Source organism: Mirounga leonina, unplaced genomic scaffold (genome assembly GCF_011800145.1).
Source record: "Mirounga leonina isolate KUSES-001 unplaced genomic scaffold, KU_Mleo_1.0 Mir_115, whole genome shotgun sequence".
Taxonomy (NCBI): Eukaryota; Metazoa; Chordata; class Mammalia; order Carnivora; family Phocidae; genus Mirounga; species Mirounga leonina.
In genome coordinates, this window is record NW_023270268.1 from 75,550,956 (window position 1) to 75,570,267 (window position 19,312).

Genomic DNA, 19,312 nt, shown 5'->3' on the forward strand with positions numbered 1-19,312 from the left:
TCAGGCACCTTTCCACAGCCCTGTAGCCTTTTCCCACAGAAGAGACGGCTATCCTGGCAGTGTGCCCTGGGAATGGCATCCAGACCCCATTAGGAGCTGTATCTGGTGCAGGGCTCAACAGCAGGGAGGGCACATAGGGGGACCAGGGCATGGGGATAAACTGGTTCCTCAGGAAAAAAGCGCCTGAGGGTACATATAAAAAGCAGATGCTATGCTTATGCTTATTGCATCTTAAATGATCCAGAAACCTCCCTCAACCTTTCCTTCTTGTTATTAATAAAACTCCTTTACAGTGTCAATTTTTATTCATATATACTTGCTCATATGATCCACATCACAAGCCTGTTGGGAGGCTGAGTAGCTATTATTCCCATTTTACAGATGCAGGAAGTGAGGTTCCGGGAGATCAAGTGTCTTAACAAGAGCCGCAGCCTCACAATGCAACGACCTCTCTCTGTCGAGCTCTTGGTTTCACTGCCAAACCCAGTGGAAAAGTGTGAAACTAACTGGTCAGGCCAGGTGTCATGGAGGGAAATAAAGTGGGTGTCAGTTCTTGCAGAACTAACCCACCCCCTAAATGCCTGAGCTGATTTCTTGCCCTTGGTCAATGCGAGCTGGGCATTCCTAACCATCAGCTGGAAAAACAAAGAGTGCAGCTCTGGTGATGTAACCACAAACTAAAAACTTTAAAAACAACAGTCAACGACGAACCACCAGAGGTTCCCAAAGGCCCTGCTTACTAGCAACCTACCTGTAGTGAAGAAGGTTCCAAGGGATGTCTCAGAGTCCTGACTCTATGAAAGTCATTTTAAATGTCATCTTCCATCCCCTGGTGTTAGATATAAAATCCAAGAGATGGCATTCTTGCCTGACTTCCCTGGTTCTGGCTTCAATCTTTCTATTTCTCCTCTCCCAACTCTCTTGCTTCCTTGAGGCTTGTCTTGATCTGCCTCCCTTCTTTATCTTTCTCTTCCCCACCCCTCTAGCTTTTCTTCTTTGGTTTGCTCTCCACTGAAACTGATGTGGGTGGAGATGGACCAACACCCAGACACCCAGGTCCACAGGACATTCTCAACACAGCAAGAGAAACTCATGACCTTAGAAAGAGTTTGCTAAGGAAACCCCCCTCCCCCCATAAGATAGCAGCACTTTTGGTCTAAGAAAAGGAATAGTGAGAGCCCCAGTTTATACCAGCCTCCAGATCCATGGCAGAGAAATCCGCAGAGAAATCAGTTTGAATGAATGAACATTCAAACCACAGCAATTTTGAGAGTGATGAAGGTGCTACTGAGAATTAGGACAGAAGGCACAGATGGAGACGGGGATAGAAGTTTGGATATATCATCACCTTGGTGACAATTCATAGCAAATAATTGGCCTACAATGCCAGCCAAAAATCACAGTTACAGTTTCCTAAAAAGCTATATATTTTGTGTGGACAGAGACCACTGGAGTCAGAGAGATGTGACTTGGGGCCCCAAACCTAACACCAACCAGCTATATGACCTTAGGTGGGTTACTTTACTTCTCTGAACCTCAGTTTTTTTTTTTAATCTGGAAGGTAGAAATGGAGGTAGAATTAACAGCTACTTCAGAAGACTTATAAAAGGACTCCTGGATCTGAATCCAGAACATTTTGAGATGACTGTAGAATAGAAACACAGTGGGAAAATGGAGCTCTTTCTTACTGCTCAAAGATCACCAGAAGTGTCTAGATGGTGCTCATTGACTTTTATTACAGCATTAACCAATCTGAGAATTTGAAGAAAGCCCTACATCTCTCCCCAGACAGACAGACATCCAACATAAACCTCTCTGCAGACAGACATCCAACATAGACCCCTCCGCAGACAGACATCTGATATTTTGTGCGCAGTTTCAGGGGCCTCCTTTTCCCATCCCCAACTTCACCGTGAACTCTCCAAGGCAATGTTGTCCAATAAAAGTATAATGTGAGCTACATATATAATTTTAAAATTTCTAGAAGCCAATTTAAAAAGTAAATAGAAATAAGAAGAATTAATTTAATAATACACTGTATTTAACCCTGTTTATTTAACCTGGCATATCCAGAATATTATCATTTCAACATGTAATCAATATAAAAAATTTGAGGTTTCTTAATATCACTTTTTTAACCTAGTCTTTGAAATCCAATGTGTGTCTTGTACTGACAGAACATCTCAATTTGTATTAGCCACATTTCAAGTGCTCAGTGGCTACATGTAGCTAGTGGCTACTGGATTGGACAGCATAGCTCCAAGGTCATTTCTCAAAGTATGGTGTTCAGACCACCTGCATCTTCTGCTTAAAGGTAGACTCCTGGACCCCAGCCCCAGACTGCTGGTTCAGGAGGTTGGTATTGTAACCAGCACCCCTAAGGCGATTTTGACACACCCTTAAGTTTGAGAAGCAAACGCAATGTATTATCAAGTGATGTAGGTACTTGGAATATTTTAAAATCCACTTAAGGTCCACCATCTTGTGTTAAAGAAGTTAATGAGAAATAGGGGACGCCTGGCTGGCTTGGTCAGTAGAGCACATGACTCTTAATCCCAGGGTCATGAGTTCAAGAGCCACGTTGGGCAGGGAGCCTATTCAAAATTAAAAACAACAACAACATTAAAAAGTTAATGAGAGGGGTGCCTGGTCGTTAAGCGTCTGCCTTCGGCTCAGGTTATGATCCCAGGGTCCTGGGATCGAGCCCCACATCAGGCTCCCTGCTCCGTGGGAAGCCTGCTTCTCCCTCTCCCACTCCCTCTGCTTGTGTTCCCTCTCTCGCTGTGTCTTGCTCTGCCAAATACATAAATAAAATCTTAAAAAAAAAAAAGTTAATGAGAAATAAAACCAGGAGAGGTGCCTGGAGAGAAAAAGCAAAAGGAAGGGCAGATGAAAGGAGAGATATGGAGGAAATGAAGCAGCCATGATGGTCTAGCTAATTAACAAGCAGAACCATCCATTGTGGGGGAGTTGGGTGTGAACTGTGTCTCCAGGCAACAGGCCCAATTCCTACTCCACAATCCAGTGAGGCCAGTCAGAAAAGGTGGTGTAAGGTGAGCAGAGAAGGGAAACACTTCACTCCGAAGCTGCTCTGGGGGACAGCTGAGATTGACTGTGGGGATCAGAGAGGATAAGGCATCTGGAGAACGTGGGAAAGTCAGGGGAGCCAGAAAATTGAGCTGTGAACCATTAGTGGTACCCAGGCCCAGAATGGAAGGCAGGCTGGCTTGGGGACTTCCCATCCATGGTCAGAAACCAGGTTTCACCGCACTCACGTTCACAGTAGGTGGTGGGAACAGGTTTGCTGGGAGCAAAATGGGGCGTGAGACAGAATGAGGCAGTGGTGGGCTGGAGTCTGCTAGGACCAGCACTAGACTATAGACTTTGCTCATCTCTTCCCAAACTTTGTGACTGGGGATGTCAGGTTGGCAGCTTGAAATCAGCAGTGGTGAGCGTATTCAAACCATGGAGATCAGGAAACACTACAAATCAGGACTATGGGGGTGGGGCAGGGTGGGGAGAGCTGTGCGGGTTCTTAACGCACCACTGGGGAAAGTCCCACCCGCCAGAAGAGCTCCCAACAGATAAGGGACACAAGCAGATTCAAGCTATCTATCCTTTGATCCCATAAAGGAAATGAAACATGCTCTCTCTTTCTCTCTCACTCTCTCTCTCAAATACATTATTTACAGTTCTTAGGAGAAACAAAGTAAATACCATACATACATACATTATTCATGTATTTGAGAGAGAGAGAGAGAACGATTGCGGGGAAGGGCAGAGGGACAAGCAGACTCCCCGCGGAGCAGGGACCCTGATGGCGGGGCTCGATCCCAGGACCCCGGGATCATGACCTGAGCCGAAGGCAGACGCTTCACCGACCGAGCCACCCAGGCGCCCCAGGAAATGAAACATTTTACAAAGGAGATGTTGCTTTCTAAAACATAAAAATAATCATGTTAAAAACTTAAAAAGAACTCTGCCTCCCTAGAAAGCAGGTAAATAAAATGAGGGTGGCCTTGGCCACTTTCACTGACGTGAAAGTGAGAAAAAAAGAACCAGGAAAAACAAAACAAGTAGCGGGCTAGAAGAGACACCAGTGATGTGTGTGTGAGAGAGTGAGCATGGGAATGACCTGCTCAGGGTACCAGTCAAGTAGCACATTCAGAGATGTGACGCTAAAAGTTTACCTCACTAATACAATTGGCTTGAATCTCTCCTTCCTCTGTTCACTTCTACCCTCCAGATTCCCTAGATTGAAAACAGCTCTCTCTGTGCGAGGATGGATTCTGGGAAGGGTATGAATGGGGGGGACAAGCCTTGAGCCTTTGAAACAGAAATCCTCCCTCAGCCTGTCCTCTGTGGCTGTGGAAAAGTTACCTGAGCAGTAGGCAAGAGAACCCAGCAAGGGGGCCTTTGTTTGGGGTTTCACCTGCTGTATTTCTGAGTTTTCATTCAGCTTGGTCCTGAAAGCTGATATTCAGAGGGTAAAACCCCACTATCAAAATTCCTATTTCATCTTTCTATCATGAGACTCCAGCTGTGTCTGGGGATGGAAACATATTAGGTATGTGGCTCAGGCTATCTTAGATTAAGTGAAAGGAAGATGGCTATCTGTTTGGAGGGCACAGATCAAATCCCCAAAGGCCACAGCTGTATTTTCTCACCAGAAGAGAAATAGTTAGCACCAATCTTTTCTATGGCATATACAATTTACAAAGTGCTTTTTTATTAAATATATTTTTATATTATATATTTTAAAATTTATTATTTATTTTATTTATATATTTTTATATTATATATTTTATATCATTTACAAAGTGTATTTTATTAAGTAATAACCTGTGGTCAGTATTATCATGGTCTCTCCTTTGCACAAGAGGACACACACTCAGAGGGGTTAAGTAATTAGAAGAGCTGGCCTTGAGCCCAAGGACGTGGATTGCCTGCACCATGTTCCCTCAGTGAACATCCCAGCCAGGCTGACTAACCTGTGCCCATTCACAGGAAGCCTTACCTGTAATTCTCCCCAGCTGCCCATTGTACATCTTTCCAACAAACCCGGCTATATGGGCTCCTAGACTTACTCCAATCATATAAATGTCTTCAAGAGAAGCTCCTTGTACCTGGAATTTCAAGAGGTCCATCATTATAAATTGTGAGGGGCCGAGGAGTTGACAACACTTAGAGAAATTTCCTCAACTTGACTTCAGAAACAGTTTTTGGGAGAAACATTTCTAAGCAACTTACATCTATGAGCTCACTTAAATGTCACAACAACCCCACGAGGTAAATACCATTCTTTTGATTATACAGAAGAGGAAACTGAGGCCCAGAGTCAAAGTAACCTGCCCAGTATCAGGCAGGTGGGGAGGGACAGAGCAGGAGTCAAACCAGTCTGTTCAACTCAAAGCCTGGGCCTTAACCTTTATGCCATGGTCTCCATCCATGCTTCTGCAAGAAATCAAGCTTGGACATCTCTAATTCCCTCCCAGTTGAGGAAAAGGGCAATGAAACATTTTGGTGAACTCCTTTATCTTCATGCTGGCTCAGTTAATGAAGTCACCACAGACAGAGAAGGAAGGAAAGGAAAGGAAGGAGTGGGGTTGGGGACAACACTGACTGCAGTCAGCTGGGACAGCCTGTGGTGAGTCATGTTAATATTATTCACTCTCCCAGGGCTGTGGCTTAAGTGGGGAGCTTTTGTGAAAATTCTGTTATCCCTGGCCTACAGTGGCCACCAGGCCTGATTCTCTCTGAGGTAGTTTTGATATAAAGTCACTTTTTTTGGTTGTTTTTGTTATTTTTGTAAAGGGGGTAATTCATGAGATAGATCACTAGATAAAATTTAAGGTTTATTTAATCTTTTTGAGTCTTCTAAAAACATAAATCATACACAAAAATCTCTCATCAGACCACGTGTATCAGTTTTGATTGTGGATAATCAGGTCGGTAAACTTTAGGCATTTCTAGGAAAGGGAATAGCTCGAGAAGATGAGGAAATTCTACACAGTGAAGCCAGAACCCCCCCAGACAGAACCTCTCTTACCCATAAGACACCTTTATGTGAATTAGAAAAAGATGTCCCTTCCTGAGGACACTTAACTGGGAAAACATCATAATAAATATATAGATCTACAATGTGTACCATAACACTGGTGCTCCCTTAGATGGGTGCCCTGTGCAGTGCACAACTTGCACAACCATACCTATGGGCCTTCCCTCCAGCTGTGCTCTCTACCTTCCCTGAGACTTAGTTGGGTTTTCAAAATAGTCCTCTTGGTTTTATCTTTTTATCTTTTAAAACCAAGATATCTCTTGGTTTTAAATCTTCAGACAACAGGCCAGTTTTAATTTGGCTCTGAATCATATAAAAGAATTCTCTCTTACCAACATCTGGTCGATAAATCCCTTCAAGACTATTGCTACTTTTCTGGTCTTACTAGAGGCATGGTTGTATATTACAGTTGTAGCTCCTCGATTCCAATCAACAACAACCACATTCATGTCTTCTACATCGAGCAAACCCTGTACTAAGTCCTCCATCCAAACTGGAACGGAGCCTGTAGGCCTGAATCCATGGATAATGAAGGTGGTTTTCTTGGTCACGTTCAAGTTCCCCAAAACTGTGGAGTTGATGACTTGTGCACAGGTCCGGTATCTCCTTGTGTAGAGCATCAGCTTCACATTTAGTCCTGTACCAACCACTGCACTGTGAAAGCTCAGTCTGGTGAATGAAGGACATGTTTCATCTGTGTCTGAAAATAAAAATTAGATGGCATCATGACGGTTCTTTCCTTAGTTGGGGGTCAAGCAAGAGTGCTGCCCTACATTCACTGGCCTTCTTTCTGTGCTTCACAGCACCCAGCAGGAGACTGGATCTAGTTGAATGAAGTTGCAAAGTCATACCTGATTCAGCATAACTAAGCAGTGACTTTTTTTTTCACCAGGAAAACCGTTTTTCCAAATCTTTTTTTTTTTTAAGACTTTATTTATTTATTTGAGAGAGAGAATGAGATAGAGAGAGAGAGCATGAGAGGGGGGAGGGTCAGAGAGAGAAGCAGACTCCCTGCTGAGCAGGGAGCCCGATGTGGGACTCGATCCCGGGACTCCAGGATCATGACCTGAGCCGAAGGCAGTCGCTTAACCAACTGAGCCACCCAGGCGCCCCCATTTTTCCAAATCTTACTCTCCTCCAAGATCTAACCCAAGTCACCTCGATGAAACCTACTCCAACTCTCCCAGCTTTAAATACTGTCTTTCAACCCAGAACTCCCAAAACCCCTGTATGTACCTTATTGACAGCAAAATGAAAGCACTTGCAGGGGTGTATTATGGGTATTTATGGACATGTGTGTCTATTTTGTTGGACCACCTCCTTGGAATGGGTGTCTTCTAATCTGTGTATCCCTCACAGTGCCCAGCACATAGTAGAGGCCTCAGTAACTGCATCTGCATGGTCCAACCATATCTTTCCTTTTCTAGATCACCTGCCTGGGACAACAGTGGAAAAGGTGATGTGCCCTGTCCTGAGCCTTTCAGTAACATCTGAAACAGTGGACCACGGTGCCTTCTTGAACCCTCTCCTTATTCTTTAAGCACCATCTTCAAGCATTCCTCCTGCTCTGTAATCTCTAAGAATGGCCTTAGGAGAAAGTTGGGGGATGGGGTGGAAGCAAAAGATCAGGCTGGAGCATCTTGTTATGGCAGAAAGTAAGAGACTATTTAAAAATTTGGGACGCCTGGCTGGCTCAGTTGGTTAAGCGTCTGCCTTCAGTTCAAGTCATGATCCCAGGACCCCTACTCAGCAAGGAGCCTGCTTCTCCCTCTGCCTGCCACTCCCTGTTTGTGTGCACTCTCTCTCTCTCTGTGTCTCTCCCCGACAAATAAATAAAAATAAAATCTAATAAATAAATAAAAATGTGTCATAAGGACATAGAAAGCGAGATTGAAAGGGCTTCCACTGGCCAGATCTGGGATATTTGAGCACTAAATAATTAAGGACAGTAATGATTTATGGACCTTTGGAGAAAATTAGAGATCCATGATTCCATAACAAATAGACAAGCAAAGAAACAAATCAATGGAAGCGAGAGGAGAACTCTTGCAGTATAGTGCTGAATGTCAACTGGTAAATGTGGGGTGAATGCTGGGGGTGAAACTCATCATTTTGTAGTCATCATAATAAAGATTGGTTAGGCAGGAATAATTGGTGGATGCTAAAACTGAGGAGGTGGTTTATTTTGAGAAGGAGCACATGTATATGGTCTTAAGTTTTGTCCCCCAGATTGCTAATTAGTAAGTAGGGGGAAAGTAGTAACTATACAATGGAGAAATTGAACAACACCTTGACTAGGTTATCAAACTGAACATTACCCACGAGGGGCAGACAGACACATATGCCTTTAAGCTGTAGTATTCCAGAGGGGAATGTATAACCTGAACCTAACCCCAGGGTAAAAATCACACAAACACAAAATGAGGAATAATCTGTTTTTAAAAAGAATACCTGTGGGGGGGGGGCGCCTGGGTGGCTCAGTCATTAAGCATCTGCCTTTGGCTCAGGTCATGATCCCAGGGTCCTGGGATCGAGCCCCGCATCCGGCTCCTTTCTCCGCAGGAAGCCTGCTTCTCCCTCTCCCACTCCCCCTGCTTGTGTTTCTGCTCTTGCTATCTCTCTCTCTGTCAAATAAATAAATAAAATCTTAAAAAAAAAAAAAAAAAAACGAATACCTGTAGGGTTTGGGTGTGATGTAACTGTGGCCGGCACTGGCAGGGAAGGGGGCTTGTGGTACTCAAAAAATGCCTTTTTTTTTGTTTTAAGATTTTATTTATTTATTTGAGAGAGAGAGAGAGGGAGAGAGTGCAAGCAGAAGGAGGAGCAGAGGGGGAAAGATTCTCAAGCAGACTTCATGCTGAGCATGGAGCCAAACGTGGGGCTCAGTGCCATGACCTGATATCATGACCTGAGCCAAAACCAAGAGTCAGATGCTCGACTGACTGAGCCAGCCAGGTGCCCCCCCAAAAAATTCTCAAAGAAAAGACATTTTTTAAAGATTAAAAATAAAAAGGGACCCATATTCTTAAAAAAGATCAATGTCATAAAGGACAAAGAAAGGCTGTGGAAATGTTCTAGATTAAAGGAGATTGAAGAGATGGGATAAACAAATGCAATATCTGGTCTTAGATTGGATCCTGTAATGGAAGAAAAAATTTCATACAAGAAATCATTGGAGGGGCGCCTGGGTGGCTCAGTCGTTAAGCGTCTGCCTTTGGCTCAGGTCATGATCCCAGGGTCCTGGGATCGAGCCCTGCATCAGGCTCCCTGCTCCGTGGGAAGCCTGCTTTTCCCTCTCCCACTCCCCCTGCTTGTGTTCCCTCTCTCGCTGTGTCTTGCTCTGTCAAATAAATAAATAAAACCTTAAAAAAAAAAAAAAAAAGAAATCATTGGATTAATTTATAAAATTGGGATATGAACACTAAATTAGATAAAAGTATGGTATCAGCATTATATTAATTGAGGTTGATAACTATACAGTAGTTATGTAGGAGAAAATCCTAATTCTTTTTTTTTTTAAGATTTATTTATTTGAGAGAGAGAGAATGAGAGAGAGAGCACATGAGATGGGGGATGGTCAGAGGGAGAAGCAAACTCCCTTCGGGGAGCCCGATGCAGGACTGGATCCTAGGACTCCAGGATCATGACCTGAGCTGAAGGCAGTCGCTTAACCAACTGAGCCACCCAGGTGCCCAAAAATCCTAATTCTTAGGAAATACAAGTTAAGTATTTATAACTAAATGGCCAACTTATTCTCAAATGGTTCAGAAAAAAAAATTGGGGCAGAGAGATAGACAGCAAATGATAAAGCATATATAGCCAGATGTTAACAGAAGGTGAATCCGTGTAAAGGGTTACTGGTGTTCTGAGTTTTTTTTTTTTTAATTCTTGTAGCTTTTCTGCAGGTTTGAAATTATTTCCAAATAAAAAACTTAAATAAAAGGAAAAAGAAAGGGGACAGGGCCATATCCGTGAGATGCAAAGTGGGAGTGAGGTTGTGAACTCTGATATCAGAAAATGAAAATAGGTAAGAATGCTGAAGTCTTCTGTTTGAAAGGGAACAGGGAGTTGGAAATAAACTAAAGATCAAGATGCAAGGTGAGGGGCGCCTGGGTGGCTCAGTCGTTAAGCGTCTGCTTTCGGCTCAGGTCATGATCCCAGGGTCCTGGGATCGAGCCCCGCGTCAGGCTCCCTGTTCCGCGGGAAGCCTGCTTCTCCCTTTCCCACTCCCCCGCTTGTGTTCCCTCTCTCGCTGTGTCTCTCTCTGTCAAATAAATAAATAAAATATTAAAAAAAAAAAAAAAGATGCAAGGTGAAAGAGGGGTTAGGAAAGGAGTGCTTTGGGGTCCTTGGGTACTGAAACAGGATGTTACTTCTGCAACATTAGGTAAGGTCTTGATCAAGAACCACAATCAAAGGGCGCCTGGGTGGCTCAGTCCGTTAAGCACCTGCCTTCAGCTCGGGTCGTGATCCCAGGGGCCTGGGACTGAGCCCTGAGTTAGGCTTTCTGCTTGGCATGGAGTCTGCTTCTCCCTCTCCCTCTGCTCCCATTCCACCCCCTCAAGTTCTCGCTAGTCTGCTCGCTCTCTCAAATAAATTAATAAATCTTAAAAAAAGAACCGCAATCAAAAGTTAAAAGTAAAACTCTGATCAACACTGGCATGCAGATCCAAAATATAATGTTTGGGAAGACTGGTTTTTTTTTTTTTTTAATTATAAAAATTATTTGAAACTATGTTATGACCAACTCTCCTACATCCTATTTGGCTGAGAGAGAAGAGCCAAGTTGGAGGTAAGTGAAGCAACAATCAGTCCCTAGGTGCAAGCTGGAGATTGTCCTTTAGGACATTCAGGAGAGGGGGCAAAGTCCTACGGATGACCATTCTTTGTGTGAGGGAACAGAAGGGGAAGACTATTGACTTGCAACTGGTCAACAGGAGACTAGATGGCCTTGGGAAACACCTGTTCTATCTTCCTCCGATAGAAATTTAAGAACCATTTGCCCTTTGCCTTTATTCTCAGTGAATCTACCCAGGAATAACTCTTCCCTCATTCTGAGCCTCAGAACAGACTTCATCCTGGCAACTCTACCCTTTCTCAATAACCTGGGTCCATTCAGGGGTCCCTAGATGGCCCAGTTGTTTAAGCATCTGACTCTTGGTTTTGCTCAGGTTGTGATCTCAGGGTTGTGAGATCAAGCCCTGGTGTCAGGCTGTGTGCTCAGCACAGAGTCCGCTTGGGACTCTCTCTCCCTCTCCCTCTGCCCCCGCCCTCTGTGCTTGCTCTCTTTCTCAAATAAATAGATAAATCTTTTTTAAAAAGAGAACCTGGGTCCATTCATGTATGCTTTTATTTGAAACTTCTTGCAAAGGTTGTGGTACTCAGCCATGAATGAAGTTCCAAATAGAATGAACAGAAGAAGCTCAAACAGAAGGTTAAAAATTGGGGTTTTTGAAATTCCTCACCCTAGAGAAAACTGATTAAAAATTGAGCCCCATACTCACATATTCCTCCGTTTGCTCTAGCGTGTACAGTGAGGCGTGCTCACAACTGCCTGTCCTCCCCTCTCCCCCAGCTTTATTGAGATATAATTGACAACACTGTGTAGGTTTAAGGTATAGAGCATGATGATTTGATATATGTGTATATCGTAAAATGATCTCCACAATAAGGTTAACACACCCATCATCTCACATAGTTACACGTTTTTGTGTGTGTGGCGAGAACATTTAAGATCTACTCTCTTAGCAAATTTCAAGGATACGGTACAGTATAATTAACTATAGTCACTATGTTGTGCATTAAATGGCAGACCTTACTCATCTATGTAACCATTTTCCCCATCTCTTGGCCTTTTCCATTTTTCTCTTCCTGTAGATTGCATGCTCCTGGAGAACGTGGACTCTGAAACTTGTCTGGTGTTTGTAGAGCAAGACCCAGAGCAAATAATTGACTGTTTAATTAGTCATTTTACTGAAGAGGAAGTGTCACGAGGTAGGGCTGAGCCTCTTGGTCTTAGCCACCAGTAAAACTGGGCTTTGTTCCTGGTTGTGCAACTGACTCACCGGGCAACCTGGGGAAATTACGTCATCTTTCACTTACCTACCTGCCTGAGAGCGGAATGCTGTGGAGATTAATTAGGAATGAGGCCATATTGGGGAAGGTAGAGATCCCCTTCCAAAGGAGGGGACTATTTAATTGCTAGGTCTGTTCATTTTGAGCCATATTAGGCCAGTGTGTCAAAAGTCACACATCTGGGTCGTTGGAAGGCTCAGACTAGAGTCATGAAGTTTGGGCCAGACCTATTTTCAGCACATGTGCCACTTTCTATGTCTACAGAATGGCTCAACCAATCTCTTTGACTTGCTGAGTCTTTACTAGACCCTTTACAATGGACAGTTACTGAAAGGCAAGAAGGGCAGAACAAGCGGATTTTTATTTACTTTTTTAAAGTAGGCTCCATGCTCAGCGTAGAGCCCAAGGTGGGGCTTGAACTCCCAAGCCTGAGATCAGGACCTGAGCGGAGATCAAGAGTTGAACAATTAACTGACTGGGCCACCCAGGTGCCCCCAGAACAGGTGGATTTTTATTTTTCATTTGCTAGAACCAGTCTGACTTCATCTATTTTTAATGTCTTTTTTTTTTTTAAGATTTTATTTATTTATTTGACAGAGAGACACAGTGAGAGAGGGAACACAAGCGGGGGGAGTGGGAGAGAGAGAAGCAGGCCTCCCACCGAGCAGGGAGCCCGATGTGGGGCTCGATCCCAGGACCCTGGGATCATGACCTGAGCCGAAGGCAGACGCTTAACGACTGAGCCACCCAGGTGCCCCTTTAATGTCTTATTTTTATAACGGCATTGGGCTCTGGAAAAGCCCATTGTTAAGTACTGAATGAAAAATGAATTTCCTTGTTCCTCTCTCTCAGTACAAAATACTGTAACAGCTTTATATGTATTCTCTCTCATCCTCAGAGGAAATGTGCAATTCATCCATAAGTCTACCCTCCCTTAGGTTCTGGATCAGGTGGCATTTTAGCGTGTGAGTCAGGCATTAATGAAATAAAACACACAAATAAGTATGAAACTGCAACCTTGATATATGCCATGTAAAGGAGACATTGTATAAAATAAGAATTTAAATAGGGAGTTAACCCTGGGAATCAAGAATCTTCTTCTCTTACATCAGCTTGAAATCATGTATCTAAATGCTAAGAACGGAAGATCCCTTTAGCAAAGTATAACATTACACTGAGGGACAAATTCAAGTTCCCAAACTATTAAGTTTTGATTTCATCCATTTTTACTTTTATTACCTAGACTTAATGTTTCAGGTATTATACCCTTTTTCATTTTAACGTGTTTTCTTTGCTTGAATCCCATCAAACGACTATAACTAGGCTTTCTTTTTGTTAGCATTTACCTAGCATGATTTTATCCTTTTTACCCTTTGAATCCCTCTGTTTTAAGGGGTCTTTCATATAGCGTCTAGCTGGGTTTTATTTTACAGCCCAGTCTGAGAGCAGGTGAGTTCGCGTTTATTGGCATAACAGATGTAATTGGTGTGGACGCCACAGACGTGCCTCCCTCAGATCTGCCTTCAAGAGAACCTGTCACGGGGAGTGTGGTGAAGTCACCTGCGCCTCCAGCCACTCCGCAGTGTTCACGCGAACCCGTGGCTCCCCGGCCCGCCCCCCCACCAGGCTGCTCCCAGCTGGTGACCTAGCACGGCGGGGTGTTTGAGCCAGAGCAGGCTGGCTCGTCTTGCCTCAGGGGGACTCCCAGAACAGGCCGCTTTGGCTCAGGGATACCCCATCAGCGCGGCTGAAAGTCTCACGACCGTACCGCAGCTCTCCCTACGCAACCCTGCCTTGTCTCCTTTCCGGGATGTCAGCTGTGCCTCACGGTGTGCAGGCTCTCTCGGCCGGCCACCACCTCCTTTCTCCTTCCTGCGCAGTTCCTTCGGTAGATCTCTTGCGTGTCCCGTCCCACGCTCGCGTCTGCTTCTGGGAGGACCCGAGCTGACCCCCTTGGACCTAATACTCTATTTATGCGCCAAGGTGAACCCGTGGCAAGGATTCTTGGGCGTCTGGAAGGTGCATTTCTGACTGCCGTGGAGCACATTTCTAACTTCTGCCATGCTTCCTACTGCTTTCCTTTGCCAGAACAGTTCTTTCCCCTCTCGGCTCTAGTCCTTGCTTTAGTAACTCGAGACAGTATCGAGCGATCCTCCCTTATAAATAATGAGGACATCAGTACACCCAGTACTTCTCCTCGCTGACCCAATGTCTATCCCCTGATTTTCGTTAGTTATAAAATTATTTTTAATACACCTAGTGATTCCTTTTTTAGTTTAAAAAATAAACAATATTTCAGCCTCTATGTATTGATGCATCAACAGAAAGAGAGAGTTTCTGTTGTATTTATTGTATCTGTTCTAACACACATTGTCTTTCATACCCTCCCTGGCCCCTCCTTCAGAACATACACAAACGGGGGCGCCTGGGTGGCTCAGTTGGTTGAGCGACTGCCTTCGGCTCAGGTCACGATCCTGGAGTCCCGGGATCGAGTCCCGCATCGGGCTCCCTGCTCGGCGGGGAGTCTGCTTCTCCCTCTGCCCCTCCTCCCTCTCATGCTCTCTGTCTTTCATTCTCTCTCTCTCAAATAAATAAATAAAATCTTTAAAAAAAAAATTAAAAAAAAAAAGAACATACACAAACGTACCCTTTTTGTTGCTATTGTCAAAATACAGTCAATCCCCATTATTTGTGGATTTCGTATTTATGAATTCACCTACTCACTAAAATTTATTTGTAACCCCCCCAAATCAATACTTGGGGTGCTTTTGCTGTCATCCATGGACATGTGCAGAATGACAAAAAAATTGGGTTGCCCCACATGCCCACTCTCAAATAAGGTCAAACATGGTGACACTCTGCCTTCTTGTTTCAGCTTCCATAACCAATGTCCTTTTCCCAGGCTATTTACTGCCAAGTGTTTTGCTTCTTGTACTTTTTCTTGGTGATTTCACCCTTTTATGCGGTCCCCAAGCACAATCCTGAAGTGCTGTGAAGTACCTTACAGAGAAAATGTGTATCTCAGATAAGCTTCACTCAGGCATGAGTTATAGTGCTGTTGGTCATGAGTTCAGTGTTATGAGTAAACAATATATATTAAATAAAATGTCTTTATTTTTTAATTTTTTTAAAGATTTATTTATTTATTTATTTTAAAGAGCAAGAATGCAGGGGGCAGGGGAATCTCAAGCAGACTCCCTGCTGAGTGTGGAGCCCGATGTGGGGCTCAATCTCACCACCCTGAGATCATGACCTGAGCCAAAATCAAGAGTCAGACGCTCAACTGACTGAGCCACCCAGGCACCCTAAATAAAGTGTCTTTAAACAGAAACATACATAAAATAAGATTATGTATTGATTGGTCAACAAAAATGTTGTAACCAAAGGCTTGCAGGAACCTAACCCTGTATTGCCCCAAGGAGCAATGGTTCAGTCTTTGCTAATTCAGTGTTTGCCGGTCCTTTATGGCACATTAACTACCATGAATAACGAGAATGGGCTGTATATAAAAATTATCTTCTGGAACCGTAGTTCTCATTATTTCCCCGGTTATGTAGTTTTAGCGCTATAATGTATACAATCATTGCTCCCAGTGAATCCTTTTCCTAGGCTTCTGCATTCACCCCTGGGTGAGAGCTCTTGCTGTCTTTTCAAGAAGGGCTAATGGATAATACAGCTCCTAAGTTCATTCATATCCATAAAGAATTCCTAGGCCTAAATGATGACCTGGCTTCAAACAATATTCTTGCCCCCAGGATTTATAGGTATTATTCTACTTTCTTCTTCTATTGAATCCCATTCTAGAGAATTTTGACCCTTCTATGCTACTTGCTTTTTTCCTACTACACACCTGAAGCATTCTTTTCTTGTTCTGAAATAACTTTCCCTCCGGTGTCCATGCTCCAAAATAACTGATCTGTTTATTGTTGTATACCCAGTGCCAACAACAGAGCCTGGCTTAGAGCTGACATCAATAAATGTTTCGTGAATAAGCAAGTATCACATTATTCAGCCATTCAGAATGATCCATCTGGATGCCACAAGTGGTATATGATATAATGATATAATGTTTATGAAATAAATGGAGTATGAAATGGCACATGCATTAGACTAAATTGTGTAAAAATATGTCTGTGGGTAATGAGGCCTGCAAAATAATGTGCAAACAAAAATGGGTTCTGCATTCCATTTCTGATGTTCTCTGCTTAAAACTACCTGAGGCTATTCATTCTTCTCCCCTCAGATTTAATAACATTTTAAAAGAAAATATTAAATTTATCTCCTTTTGGACCATGTTACAAGTTAGTTTAAGCTCCTTGAGGGCAAGTGTTGTCTTGTTTTTTGTCCAGTATTATGCCCCAGCACATAGAGCTGGACCGTGTCTTGTTGGACCCCAAATTCTCAGGCAATTTGGAGGGCAGGCCGGCAATTTGGAGGCAAGGACTAGATACCTGTGAATAGCAAATCTGTTAAATTGCTTCACCCTCATAAATATAGTTCTCTATATTTGTATTTAATTTCTAGTTTATATTTCTAAAATAATTAACTACTTGTACACCTTCAGAAAGCAAACCTCTTTCTGCTTATTGTGTTGTTTTGTTACAAAGTCAAATTTACTTGGAAGTAGTATTAACAGAGCCTTTAACCAAGTAACCACAGAACATGTTAAACTGGATTCTAAAGCTTAACCTCTTCTATTATCAGAGTTTATTTGAAGCGGAAAAACATGGTCTTTCCTCTTCAGTCTACTTTGAAATTCAATTACTCTGAAATGCCAGTTAGTGTTCACGAACGATTGGAAAATTACAACTGAATGGGTGATGTCTCCCATCCAATGAGGAATTCAGACTCCAGTGGAGAACAGGCTGAGATGAGAGCAGAGTAGAGTAAGATGTCAAAGAAACCTGGATAGAACATTTTCAGAGATAACATAGTTGTCCCCGAGGTTATTTTGTTCTGGTCTAACGCATGGTCACCCATGGGCCAAGTATGGCCATGACCATTTATGTATTATCTATGGCTGCTTTCCTGTTATAAGGCCGAGTTGAGCAGTTGTAAAATGACCAATGGCCCACAAAGCTGAAAATATTTATTATCTGGCTCTTGACAGAAAAAGTTTGCCAACCTTGGTCTAATGTCCTAAACAAAATACAACATGATTTTGGAGCACAGATTTCAGAGTCAGGTCAACTCCATTGCCTCCTAGCTACGTGACCCTTGGTAATTAATTACCTAACCTCTCTGAGCCTCAGTTTCACATGTGTAAAATGATCATGGTCATGCCAATCTGTCAGGCAGTGCTCTGCAGAGCCATATAGAGCCCGAGGCAAGAGGAAAAAAACAACAAACAGCAACTACGTATTTACTTACCAAAGTATCCTCCCAGATTTTGAACCAAGTGGGGAAAAGTTGATAAAAGCTCGATAGTCAAAAACCATGACCACAGATATAGCCCTTTGCTATTCAGTCTGTTCAGATACCACTGTCAATGCTCATAAAACAAATCAGCTAGCAAGGAAGTGAAGATGGCATGGACCCAGGGACAGCGGGCTGACTGGAAATGACTTCTCCTATATATATAATAACACAGAGTTGTAAAACAAATAATAGTCTGTCTTTACGTAAAATTTAGATTTTTTTCTCTTTTTCTTTTTTTTGATGTAGTGTTCCATGATTCATTGTTTGCGTATAACAAAAAGAGTTATTTATCTATTTGAGAGAGAGAAAGAGCGCGCACATAAGTGGGGGGAAGGGCAGAGGGAAAGAAAGAATCCCAAGCAGAATCCCTGCTGATTGTGGAGCCTGATGCAGGCCTCAAACTCACAACCCTGAGATCATGACCTGAGCCAAAACCAAGAATCAAACGCTTACCCTACGGAGCCACCCAGGTGCCCCTGATATTTTTTTCATTACTGACTTATTTGCATTGATTTTCATTTTCAAAGATATCACTTATGCCTATCAAAATATCAAATATCAAAATATCATTTTATGCCTAAAAATGTCACTTATGCCTATCATTTATTATGTACTGTGAGAATGCATTATTAATGATATACATATTATTTGCAGGAAAATATTATTTAAACATTAAAATATCATTTACATACTGCATTAAAATATCATGAAAAATATTTTCTTTTTTAAAAGATTTTATTTATTTGACAGAGAGAGAGGCAGGGAGAGAGGGAACACAAGCAGGGGGAGTGGGAGAGGGAGAAGCAGGCTTCCCGCCGAGCAGGGAGCCCAATGTGGGGCTCGATCCCAGGACCCTGGGATCATGACCTGAGCTGGAGGCAGATGGCTGAGCCACTCAGGCCCCCCATGAAAACTATTTTTATTGCATTAAAATCATAAATGTAATTTATCTTGATTATTGAGTTATGGTCTCCCTTCCCCCCTTAAATTTTGCACCTGGTCAGTGCTTCACTGACCTTACCCTAATCCCAGCTCTGCTGTCAGGATTGTGGTGAGAATTAGAGATAATGTGTATGAAGTATCTAAAGTACTAGGTGGTGCATAGTAAATGCTAAAAAATTAGTAATTGTCGATGATGTGGATGATGAGTTGGGTTAATATTTGTAGAGGCCAAGGGCAGTCCACTCTAACATGGACTACTTGACATGAAGATTATTTTGAGTTAAAAAGCAATCAAAACCCAGTGGATTCATGAAAAGCCTTTACCTCCCCCTCAACAACCTAAAAAGAATTTAGATAGAGGACCAGCTCCAGGAGGAGAGCTATCACCATAGATAACTACACTGTTATGAATTAGGTGTGGTAGACAGGGAGGAACCTAGTAAGGCCTCTTTGGTCAAAGTCTCTATGTCCCATTGTTTCTGAGTGGCCCAGCAAACACATTTACCAAACACTTAATTCTTTTTCATTTTCCTGTGAATTCATTCCTTCCCTTTGAAGTCCCAGACCTCTACCTACTTCTCCTTAATTCAGAATGACATATATACCTCATTTTGCCTGACTGTCCCTTGGAATTTCCATGTCTGTGTGGATTCCCCATAGGTACTAAATTAAATTTGATTTTCTGATGTTAATCTGTCTCATGCTCATTTGATTCCTGGTCTGGCTTGAAGGGGACAGGAAATTCGTGCTCCCTGACGAAGTACTGATCTCATAGGGTTGTTATGAAGGTCAAGTAAAATAAGTAAATTGCTTAGCATG

General features: G+C 42.9%; 1 protein-coding gene across 1 annotated transcript in view; it reads right to left on the reverse strand.

Moving 5' to 3' along the window:
• LIPH (lipase H) overlaps positions 1-16,032 on the reverse strand; it is a 36,870-nt gene extending 20,838 nt beyond the window's left edge. Inside the window, exons 1-3 of the mRNA XM_034990629.1 lie at positions 15,984-16,032; positions 6,391-6,758; positions 5,018-5,126 (exon numbers count right to left, since the gene is read on the reverse strand). Of these exons, the coding sequence (XP_034846520.1) occupies positions 5,018-5,126; positions 6,391-6,758; positions 15,984-16,032 (526 nt within the window). The remainder of the gene's footprint in view (positions 1-5,017; positions 5,127-6,390; positions 6,759-15,983) is intronic.
• Positions 16,033-19,312: the final 3,280 nt, after the last annotated feature.